Source organism: Glandiceps talaboti, chromosome 4 (assembly GCF_964340395.1).
Source record: "Glandiceps talaboti chromosome 4, keGlaTala1.1, whole genome shotgun sequence".
Classification (NCBI taxonomy): Eukaryota; Metazoa; Hemichordata; class Enteropneusta; family Spengelidae; genus Glandiceps; species Glandiceps talaboti.
The window spans coordinates 6,487,312-6,499,991 of NC_135552.1; the positions used below are offsets into that span (position 1 = coordinate 6,487,312).

A 12,680-nucleotide genomic window follows, 5' to 3' on the forward strand; every position below is an offset into this window, starting at 1 on the left:
AGAATAGAATCCAAAATAACTATGCAAGATATAACAGACTATAAGAAATGAATTTAACATCAGTGGTATTGCTGTGTTGTTGTTGTTGTTGTTGTTGTTGTTGTTGTTGTTGATGTGGTTGTGTATAATACCCAACCACAGGGATGTGATTATACATTCTCCCATGCGTCATGGTTAAATGTGGAACATCTTCAGTTATTACTACAAGTACATGGCGAGATAAGGGTTGAGATCAATAGTTCAATGTAGGATTTAAAAAATTCATTTAGTTCAGTCTCAGACTCCCCCCCCCCCCAACATAATTGGTCAAAGTTGATAAATTGTTCCAGACAGCACAATCAGTATGTAGTACTATGAACACAAAACAAGTATGTAGTGACAAAATGTTTTTACTGTAGCAAAAGTTCTTCCATTTCTAAATTTGAACAAATATTTGTAGATAGGTGTAGAAAATATTCAATTGAAAGTAAAATCGATTTTTGTGGAATGAGAACTAAAATGGTTCAACAACCCCCACCCCACCCCGGCCCTGGTCCCACCTCAAACTAAAATAATTTGTATCTTACATTAAACTATCTATCTCACACCCCTTATGGGATAGGCCTTTTGACACTCTATAGTTGTGTTGTGTGTCAGTGTTGTACATGTTCAAATAATCATCTCAAGCAAATATTGCCCCTTGTCATGGAAGTGACTCAAAATGTGCATCTGCCAAGTGTTAATAAAGTCTTGCATAGATTAACTACTGATCATCAATGGATGAGATTATTTGTATTTTATGGGGGGGGGGGATAAAATAATATGTATAAATATTTTTATCGTAGGTTGATTTTAGTGCATGAAGCACGCCCCCACACTGACAAAATATGACATTAAAATGCAAATACACTTCTTGACCAATCAGACGGCTTCACCTGTACTGACTGTACCAGCTGCAGCCTGCAGCAGTCACTTTGGCATGTCTTTGCTCTAGTCAGTCAGATAGGTAAAAGTGACACATTGAAAAAACAATAGGTATCACCGAACCTTTTTTTGCAATGCGTTTTCGATTTGATTTGATTTGATTAGATTTGATATGATTAAAATGGAGGTTTGCTACATCTCAGACATGTCTTGGTGTGAGGTTACTTGTAATAGAATCCACCGAGGTTCTGCGATGGGGCGATGGTACACAGTCTAAATAGAGATTGTAAAACAGAACAGAAAACCCTTTGATAGTTCAAGATTGTGACGTCGTGGACAAATTCCCATATCATAATTATTGTGTTCTTTCTACATAAAATGAATGACAGCGCATTGAATGCAAACCGTCAAATTTTCAATTACTTTCTATGCAAGACTAGCAGCGAAACTGCTGAACTGTGGGCTTCACATATTTGTTCAAAATTTAAGTCAGACTTGTGGTCAAGTAGACTACATGAAGTCGTGATACCAAATGTCCTTTTCTTCGTGTTGGAAAAGAATATATCTTCAATAAAACGTCTTGAAATGAAAAAAAAGTAGATAGATGCAAAATAAGTTAAGATCCCCCATTCACGTAAAACTATTTAATGTGTGAGCTTGACTGAATTGATGGTAAGTAGTTGTAGCAGTTGTCCCGGTGTTATTCATCATGGTTTTAATGTGTGTTTTAAGTTGTTTATGTGTGTCTCATCAGGAGTCTTCTGTCTGTATGCGGTTTATTATTGATGCTGATCTTGCTGTCGTCTTTTGAGCACTTTGACTATTTTCTTAGGCTTTGCACGGCTAACATTGTTTAAAGATTGACTACACTGAGATACACCACATACTGGGGGGGTGATAATCAATGCAGTTGTAACAGTATATACGTTTACACATGATAATGGATGGTATAGACGACTGTGGCAAAATATGCAAACATTTTACCTCAGTGTTATTAGTAGTATTTGGTGAAGAGCGGATGAAAACTGGTGATCTATTTCTTTATGCAGAACAAAAACCCCATCCCTAATGAAACTTACATGTACATTTACCAACAGAAGGTATAATGCTAGTAAGGTGCAGTGTATCGTATATGATTGTACTACAGTCTATGTTAGGTTGTCATTTTGATGAAAAAGCGAACAACGCCTACGTACAGATATTCAAATTTCCCACACACGAAACGGTTTCATATTGACCGTCATGTTAGCAGGAATATTATCACTTGCCGGTAGAATTAATAATGATTTCTAAAATTGGCAATCTGTGAATACTTTTACCTTGAAATTGAAAATGGTTTATGTTAATTTTGTGCACATTTTTAATATATATACTCTACATGAAATTTCATGCAGCATGTATAATTAAGTAATAGAAATTTGTCTCGTTTTTATCTACAATTTTAATCCTTATGATTTTTAGAATACTTTCTTTTATTCTATTTTACTTATTTCTTTTTTTTTCATTTGAACTTAAATTGTAACTTTTAGTAATTCCTCAGGAAAATATTACATTTACGAATAAATAACTACAATATAATGTACATTTATGAAAATATTAATGAAGTCCTGACATTAACAGCATGTACTCTCAGTTTAGGTTGGTCCCGGAGTGAACTCGGTGCCAGGTTCAGTGGCATATATATTGCTGCAACTTTTATACCAAATTACTAACTTCATGAACTTATTAATAAAGCTTACCAGGGGTGATATTACCATCGTAGTAAATTATTATCAGTTTGCAATCTATCCGTTAAGTTAATCTTTCTCAGCACGTTAACTGGTTAACCCGGACATTTCCCGCATTTCAGTCAGTCAATGGTGACAATACTGAGGGCGAGGATTTCTATACGGGGTCATTTACGGACAGGTACATATTGAGAACAAATTCACCGGTATTACCGCACGTACACTATCAACATGTTCGAGTCTGTAAGCCTTCTAACATGGTCCAAGATGCCTGCCTATTTACAATTCAACAGATTTGTGTTAAATGGTTATCGACCCACTATGTCGGTTCAGGATTGTCTAAAAAGCTTGACTTACATGCATAATGAGTCACTTAATATTTACTCACACGGTAGGTACGATTTGACCTCGATTGCTCAGGCGTTAACTTCTTACTTGTTATTCGCTAAGGCAGAAGTGGTCTATATGATTACAACACAGAACGTAAGCTTGTGCTTTGAGGCTATCATTTCGACAGCATTTGTAGTTTTAAAAATTATGTCATGCCACCTGTTGAATCCGATTTGCCGAGTGTTTATAGATAGTAGTCTAAGATCTACGATAGAGTGTTTGATGTTATTTATGGTCACTACGGTGATATTGATAATGCATTGTATTATGAGATTCATGGTCATACGTACATTGTGGTATTGTTGTACTTTTAACATTGAACTACAATATACAAGTACTATTGCAAATTAGAGCTTATATACAGACACGAGAGAAGTAAGCTTACTCATATGAAAAACATATACTCATTAACCACGCGGTCAAACTATTTTTGAAACTGTCACATGTCATTGAGCCGGTCTCTGCATTTGCATGCATTTATGTTGTCATCTGCTTTCTGAAGATTTACACCGTTGTTTCTATTTGAATAAGTTAATATATGTGGTATATCACGTCAGACGAAGACACAACTGCGTTAACTTTGTATTTATAAAGCAATTTGTTAGAAAACCGAGAGAAGACATCGAGCCGCTTCCACAATTCATTCCACTGATTGAGTGACCTCTATCTATAACACAACACTGTGAATAATAGGACAATGGTGAATAATAGGACATGGAAATCACTAGCACGTTACAGCATGTCGTTATGTCCCATTAAAAGTACGGGTCGCCAATAACTCGTAGCAGATAATTCACGTATTAATGTATCTGTATATGTTGGAACATGTCTAAAATACATTATTTCATTAGAATCCATAATGTACTCGTTCCGCTGTTTAATGGGAAAATGAAAATGCTTAATTACTTAAAATTAACCATACATAGTTCTGACGACAGTTTGGCAGTTACAGAGTCAGAATAACCCATCCACGTAAACCCGACTGTCTTCAACATATTAACAGAGTGTAGAAATTGTCAAATATTAAATAGGCACCTTTGGTCACGTGATACGAAATAATAATCATACCTGAGAGATAGTTCATTCCCACAAAACCAGCAATGAGATGGACGCTCTACTTTAGGTCGTACAAAATTGATTTATGAGATATATAATTACGAATTACAGATACGTCATCATAACACTGTTTCGAGGGGAGGGGGTGATACCCCCCATTAATGTCCGATAAGTTTTCTTGGTGGTCTCGAATCCAACATGTTATTGATCAAGTAAGCTTATCTTGTCAAATATGTTTGTATTCGATATAGAGTCTTCAAACAACTCTGATTTTGATAATCCTGATAATAACAATAATAAACTTTTGTAAAAGCGCCTGTTCTCTTGGAGAGCTCCAATCGCTAACAAAGAACACCGATAGAAAGACACAGGGTAGCAGTGACATTAACACAGAAAGCGATGGGTTGAGAAGCTAGGGTGACAATTTACTATTGAAAGAGATAAGTTTTAAGAGCACAGCGGAAAGATGACTCGGAGTTTGGATAACAAATTTGTGGAGATGCCTTCATTTCCCCTTTTTTTGTCTTTCATAACCCTCACTAGGTATAACATTGATATACTTCCTGTTATTCGCACCCTTTGAACTACCATGGGATTCCATGACATCCGTAACGTGGCTGGCTATTGGTCAGTGTTTGGCCTACGTTCTTGTTATGTTCTTCAGTTTCTTATATCACACATTTATGAACCATCATGATGGAGAAACAGTCTATAGAAAGTTATTAAAGTATGATATGTGTGGTATCTGGATAACAAATACTTTCGGTAAGTTAAAGATTTGTGTTATTTTCTGGTTCCTTTTCCTTTGTTATTTTTCAGTGTTGAGTCAAAGGAATAGATATGTACCCTGATTATTTGGGGAGAGAGAGAGAGAGAGAGAGAGAGAGAGAGAGAGAGAGAGAGAGAGAGAGAGAGAGAGAGAGAGAGAGAGAGAGAGAGAGAGAGAGAGAGAGAGAGAGAGAGAGAGAGAGAGAGAGAGAGAGAGAGAGAGAGAGAGAGAGAGAGAGAGAGAGAGAGAGACCTTATAATTGTATATTATAGATTACCTGACGTCTTCATGACATAAAGAGTTCGAACTATGGGTTTTAACTCTGTAGAGTTATTTCACATAACTTATAACTTGTTACCGAGAAAAATAAATCGGGGTTTAATATCTTCCTCCTGGACACGCAATGCCTCATGGGAGTCAGTAGATAATAATGTAATAGATCAACCTATTGCTTCAGCGATAATGATGTTCTTTTTGTTATACGTAGTCTTGTTTGTTTGTTTGTTTGTTTGTATTATATTATTTAGTCTTGATTTTAGTGTATTTGCTTAAACTCAAAAGATAAAGGTATTTTGTATTCACGCCATAGACACTGGTGTTGTGATATGGGACTGGGTTTGCATCTGCACCCTTGAGTATGTATACGTTTGTGCTTTGTAATAATGACTACACTGGCTGCATGCACGCATGCAACAAAAACTTGAGAGAATTCAATTTAAAACATTGTTATGTTTATTTCAATACAGGTATGGTAGGTATTATTTGTGCTGCATTCTCAGATCGGTCCACTTTATGTTGGCTCGTCCCAGGACTATATATGCTGATATCCATCCATTCTTTGCAAGGAACTACGAAAGCAAAGACAGCACGTGGTCGAGTACAAGTCTTCCTACCACCCACAATATGTCGATGGATTGTGTTAATTTTAAGACTCTATGGATATCTAGGGGGAAACCCACTCGCCGTCAAGCACATGATTTGGGGTGAGGTTATGGGATTTGTAGGAGGTGCAGTCAACGTTAGTCGAGTTCCTGAACGGTGGTTTCCAGGGAAATTCGATTACATTTTGAACAGTCATCAAATAATGCATTTTCTGACTGTGGCGGCGCTGCTTAATTTGTATTGGGGGAATAAATTAGATTTAATGTGGTTGTCAAACATGTACACTTAGTTAGATTCACTTAATTCCAATGCAGGTGGCTTTCATTGAATGTTACAAAGAGAAATAACACTTTAATTGAAATCATGTAGTTGTTTATATTTATAAATTTTAATATTGTACTAAATTTACAAACGAATCACTGAAATATGTCGTACGAACATTGCTGTCCTGAGTATTATCCAAAGCTTTTACATATGTAATACAATGCACATGGTACAAGAAAACTTACCCATGAGAAATACGAGTACATGTCAACATTTGACAAAAGAAACTGTCACTTTCTTTGTTTTTTTGAGTGGATTTACTGTCTAGATCTGTATGTGGATATTCAATAAAATTCTTTTGTTATGCATAATATTAATAATATTATATATAATCACTTTAATTTCTATAATTTGTGTAATTCACCAAATTGAAGGCTAAGTTGCAAATGGACAATTACCTATAATTGAAAGTTGGGCCAATGAACAATCTGAATGTTGAGGGCGCTGTACTAGCAGCTAATGAACAATTGACCAATTTGAAAGTGCATGGCGCTGTTGAGTACGTAACAAATGGACTATTATCAAGTTAAACGTTGAGGGCGATATGGGAGTATCAATTGGATTAGTCACCAAGTTGAAAGTTGACTTCGTGAGAAGTATCGTAGTATAGAAGACGGCAATGCAAAAGTTCACAACTGAGAAATTAATGAGAGCGATTAAAATGTCAGGACAATATCTACATATTACTTTATGGACTACGTTGAGATAGAAAATGTAAGCCATATTTGAAAACAACAGCAATTCACATATTGTCGTAGAGGGCAATCTGAGATTTTCATCCATCTGTGGATGAGACCACTGAAGATTACCAAAATATCCATTATCAGTCTGTCGGCAGTCACTAGTGTTTATGGCAGATAGCGCGCTCAAGAGGGGGGGGGGGGGGGGGGGGGTAATTTTTTCTTCTTTTTTCTTAGAATTATCTTTTCTCGTTTTTGTAATTCCATGTAATTCCAAATTTTCCATGTTGTTTCGTTTTTTTTGGTAATGGACATACCCTGTAAGTTAAAGGCAGGGGTTTCAATCCCATGTTCTCATATGAGTTGTATTGTCTGACCGGTAGAGCCATAAGTATTAAATAGGATGTAAACACTTTTGTTGTTCTTGATCAACTTTTTCTATAATTCTGTTACAAAATTGTTTTGCACACCTACATTTTAATCCTAATTCGAACTGGTCTTTAAAGTTTTCACTAACAGCGACTGGAACGTTTCTGAAATTATTTTGTTAAACGATAATGATCTACCACCGTCCAAAATGCACCATCGTCGCAAAGCACACCCTATTTTACGGCACCGTCCAAAATGCTTTGTTATTTCGCAGTGTCGCGGAAGAATTAACACCTCTGGTTGGCGAGAATGTGATCTACTGATCTACACTGACACTCGATACACATTAAGAGTATTACCAGTGGGTAAATGTATACTGTGTGTGTAGCTGTATACATAATATTGTACAATAAATCCAATCATATTATTTTGGGTCCGCACCCAAAATTCGGCGTTCCTCATTCGATCGTGATTTCAACCTGTTACTGTACTCCTTCTGGATACAATCGACCACTAATTGAAATGTAAAATGCCTAATTTTTGGTATTTTAACAATTTTTAGTGAATATATTGTTTGTTGTCTGATAAGAACCATAATTCTCCAGTTACAACTCGTGCAGAAGACCGACAACAGCAGACAGTTGACATGCCCTAACAAGTCTGTACTGTTTGGTGATTAAGATTACAATATCTTCAAGTTGATTATTTCTGTCAGAAAGTAAATACTCCTTCGTATTCTAATAATTCTGTACAATCTTATTTTTCTAAAAACAGCAAATTAGTTTCTGCTTTAGATACGATTACATATCGTCCACCGTATCTTGTTACATTTGTAAGGTAATAAAATTATATCTATACATGGAAGTGATACCCTCAGTGAATTAAAACTATATACTGTGTGTGTATGTATGCACATGTATGTATGTGTGTGTGTATGTGTGTGTGTGTGTGCGTGTGTGTGTGTGTGTGTGTGTGTGTGTGTGTGTGTGTGTGTGTGTGTGTGTGTGTGTGTGTGTGTGTAATACAATGTACGAATTGCTATCTCAATATTGAACTAAGTGTACACGAGTTCTAACTTTGTGAAGAAAAAAAGACAAGTTCACTGAGATGCGTAATGAGTAGAAGATTGTACTAAAAAGTTATTTTAACATGCGTTCAAATGCTAATATAGCATGTTTTAATTATTTCTGGAATTGTTAATCCGTGACTATACAATTTGTCGCCGGTTAAGGTTTGTCATTACATGACATTATAAACTGTGTAATAATTCGCTTCATCCCGTACTTACGGGAAATGAAAACAGCAAATTCTAAAACTTCTAACACGTCTGAGACATCGTGATGACCTTGTAGTTGTGACATAACTTAGGGAGCCGTCATTATTTATGACATGGGGAAGGGGTCAGAGGAATTGCTTTGAAAATCCAGGAAATTTGAGTAACTCCCCCTGCCTGGTTTGAATTTATTTCGTAACCCCCCCCCCCCCTCCTTGACTCAATTTTTTATCGTAACTCCCCCCCCCCTCCACCATTTTACAGTCATAACTGTTAATGGCGTTCTACAAACATTGATCAATTGAGGTTGAGTGTTTCATTGAAACATCCATCCATCCATCCATCCATGCATGCATGCATCCTAGACTCTCTCACAGTCTAAAAGCTTCGCATAAATGGCTAAAACTTAGGTTGTTTTGTATATATCTACTGCATAATTGTACTCATATACTAGTATCCCAGTATCCCTGGCCCTGTACTGTGCGCCCTCATCGATCACATAGGGCTAACATTTTGTTGATGTGTTAGGCGAAGCTTCGAGGACTGTTAACACTTGTTCAAATTTACCCTAATAATAGCTTGGTTGATTGGTCTTTTGAAATCCCGCCCAATTTACTATTTACCCATTGGTTGAAACAATTGACGTTTAGCTGAAATTAGATAACAGGGTGAACTTTGAAACAAGGGGTCAACTGTGTTCTTAATCCACTATGCAATAAAAAAAACATTATCACCCTTTCCAAATATAAATAATAAATTCCATAAATTCCAAGTATGCCAAGTAATTAGATTATATTGAACTACAGATGTACAATAATAAAGAGAAGGGGATACCGAACATCATCAACATAACACAAAGTGTTTGGTATTTAGTTTAACAGATAAACAACTATGTGTTGTTAAATCAAGTTTTTAGTTTCGGATGTGTCTTCCAAGGCTGGTACAAACTTGATTATTTTGTGTGGTACTATTTACGTTAAAGCCAGTTAGCCACGTGACTGTTTGTCAAGGTTAGCAACCTTGTTATCAATTCAAGGTTAGGTATTGTAGGGAAGAAATTCTATACCCCCCGGGGCCCCCACCCACCTCAATATTGTTGACCCTTTTTGTAAGGCATTTTGAAACCGAAAATTTGGGTTTCTTCATCAGTTGCAGTTTACATGTACGTTATTGAAACATCATTCCCATGTTTGCTGGTAGATTGGTTTGTTTTCCATGGTCAGATTTTGGTAGGTTCCAATGTTATGTAATTGTTTCTTGTAATTGAGACATTTTAATTATAGGACTGAATGTTATGTTACCAACCATTGAATGTAGTTTGAGTGGTGTCCCAATTTTTGAGATTATTGGAACAATAATCTGTTTGATCATGAAGGATTACCCTTGTTTTGGAATTCTTCTTGTTTGCTTTGTGTTTGTATTCCATATATTTGCCTGAGTTTGGTAACACCATTGCCTGTTTAAATATTGTAGTCAACCAGTTGATTATTTGGAAACTCCAGTTTTTGTATAACATAATTTCTGTTATTTCATGGCTATTTCTTTTTACATATATATGTTATGTTAGTTCCATCGACTTATTTTGGAGTGTTCAGTTCACTTGCATGTTATACATGATTATTGGATGTTGTGAGAACTCAGCTGTTACTTCATTAGTCTTGCTGCTAGACGTTCGGGCTTTCTTTCGAACGAAGTTCTCAAAGTGAGGGCTTGCCCGAACAGTCTAGCAAATGTCATTTTCAGACCGGACATTCCATTGAGATTACGATAAGCGGTGGGTTGGGCCATATATGCATATATATACTTTAATATATTCAATCTCTGCATGCAGGTGTTGACAAACACATTTATGTCATTACTATGTCTTATCAGTTTATGGTAATTGTGTTTGATGAGTGTGTAGACGTTGTCATTCACACATTTTAGTTAACGCATTGGTGGTTATTTTTACAAGCCCCTCCTTAAGATGAATATGCATGATTTTTTAGCTATTGTCCTATGTTTGTGTTTGTGCTTGTCGCTAATACGGTTCTCTGATTGGCAGTTATTTTATCCTGATGACATTCGCTAGACCTCGGATGTTCCATCCTCGATAGCGTTGTTCGGCTGTGTGTCGTATTTTATCGGAAGAACATCTGAGGGCTAGCTGATAGACTATTACTTCATGTACTTGACCAAGTGATACAGTGTGATCTTTTAGTTAGATATTAACTTACAGAAGAGTGATGGCTGGATTCTGTTCATTCCACACAACAGTGTAAGGCCTCCAGTCCATTTTTAATCATGATGCTTGGTACCTCATTTTGGCTTCACAGTAAATGTTCAGAGGTGGTTAGAGCGGCTGATTATGACACAGTTGATTTTGTAGCCATTTAATCCAAGCATGGAATTCGGAGGAGACTTCTGATCAGATTTACATTATAGCCAAGAGTACAGTTTTAACAGATCCGAATCTTTCTACATGAATCTATTAGGTACACCATTAGTAAATAATCGTAAAATTCAGCATAGGGAGCCTTATCACTGTCTGAGTTGAAAGTAAACAGTATGTTTATTTAGTTATAGATACACGGTCTTCAGATCAGTTGTCAATCATGTTTTGTTGGGTCCAAGGATTCTGGACCTTCTTTGTTCTCAAAGCCCAATCAAACAACAAGCCATTATTAGGGTAAATTTGAACAAGTGTGATACAAAACAACCCAAGTTTTAGGTATTTATGCGAAGCTTCGAGGACTGTGAGAGAGTCTAGCATGCATCCATGCATCCATCCATCCGTCCATACATACATACATACATACATACATACATACATACATACATACATACATACATACACACACACACACATACATACGTACATACATACATACATACATACATACATACATTACATACATTACATACATGCATACATACATACATACATTACATACATACATACACACACACACACATACATACATACATACATACATACATACATACATTCATACATACATACATACATACATACATACATACCCGGTACATACAAACCAAACTTTTTATTTTGAAATTGAATTTTCTCATAACCTGATGGATGTAGCTTATTTCAAAAGGGAGAGGTAACCATGAATGCAGCTTATTCCCAAAGTAGTTATTAAAATTGGAAATTAGGTGGTATAAATTGCGTCGAAGTTTGAGGGAGCCAATGAGGTGGTTTTTTTGAAATTTTGTGAAATTTTGAAATCCAAGGACTAAAAGAATGCTTTCTGGTGTTATTTTAACATGTCAAGGTAGTAATAATACTACATAAAAATTGAGTAGCCACCTCTTTCACTCCCCAGTTTTTGAGTACCTTTCACTCCGCAGTTTTTGAGTGATCCCCCTCTATTCCTCTGACCCCCGGTTATAAATAATGACGGTTGCCTTATCATAGGTCGTCGCCTTTCCTCGTGTTCCTGCAAATTATTGTTCATATCACAACCAAGCGTAACATTGACAGTGACTAACGATGACACAGTGCCTTAAGGCCCTAACTACAAAAATGCTCTCTTTTTTTTTAGAAAAGGACCAGAAACGTATTTAAGCTGATTGTTATCTCAGTGTTTTACTGACGACAACTTTTGGTGAGATAAGAGAAAAAACAGTAAACTGTACTGTGGGAAAATGTCATCCGGCATTTACAAATAACAAAAACAAGAAAACAAAAGTTCTGAAATTCATGTTTTACTTTCGATCAGTATAAAGATCGACATTTTCTGAGATCAGAAATCACACACCCAAAATGGCGCTAGACCCGTTTTCCACATAACCCTTTCTCAGCTTACATGGTGTCTTGAGTATATATTTATATGTTGAAAGAAAACAAGTATACCAGTTGTTGTTATGCCTTCTGTGTTGAAACATTGTAAGGCAGAGTCGTCATTTATGCAACGTGACATGCACACACAACGTGACGGGATTAACTTTATCATGATACACCAAGCAAATCCGATATGAGTTCACGTTACGTACACATATGTATTTCACCGACTTTTCTGTACATACACCTGACAACGATATCGATACAGCGCATACACATCGTTTCTAAGTTGCCGATTGCTTCCACTGGCAGATGAAGAGTTCGAAATATTGACCAAAGGTATTTATTACTTAAAAGAATTTTGTTTATGTACTTTCCTCACCAATTAAACATGAGGAGAGACGGGACAAAAATGATTAGCGGGGGAAGGCATGGTTATTTATAGGGAGATATCAGCGGACTTTTGACCTAGGCCTGTATACCACGGGCCCGACTCGGACAGGAAAATAAATAACAAGTATAT

General features: G+C 36.3%; 1 protein-coding gene across 1 annotated transcript; it reads left to right on the plus strand.

Moving 5' to 3' along the window:
• Positions 1-2,861: 2,861 nt before the first annotated feature.
• LOC144433771 (progestin and adipoQ receptor family member 4-like) lies at positions 2,862-6,016 on the plus strand. The gene is made up of 3 exons (XM_078122134.1): positions 2,862-3,021; positions 4,620-4,841; positions 5,592-6,016. Exons 1-3 carry the CDS (start codon positions 2,862-2,864, stop codon positions 6,014-6,016), a joined length of 807 nt encoding a protein of 268 aa, XP_077978260.1.
• The last annotated feature ends 6,664 nt before the right edge of the window (positions 6,017-12,680 follow it).

Coding starts and splice junctions, on each gene's coding strand:
- LOC144433771 (XM_078122134.1), top strand. CDS start 2,862: ATGTTCGAGTCTGTAAGCCTTCTAACATGGTCCAAGATGCCTGCCTAT. Junction 3,022..4,619: donor ACTTAATATTTACTCACACG/GTAGGTACGATT, acceptor AACCCTCACTAG/GTATAACATTGATATACTTC. Junction 4,842..5,591: donor CTGGATAACAAATACTTTCG/GTAAGTTAAAGA, acceptor ATTTCAATACAG/GTATGGTAGGTATTATTTGT.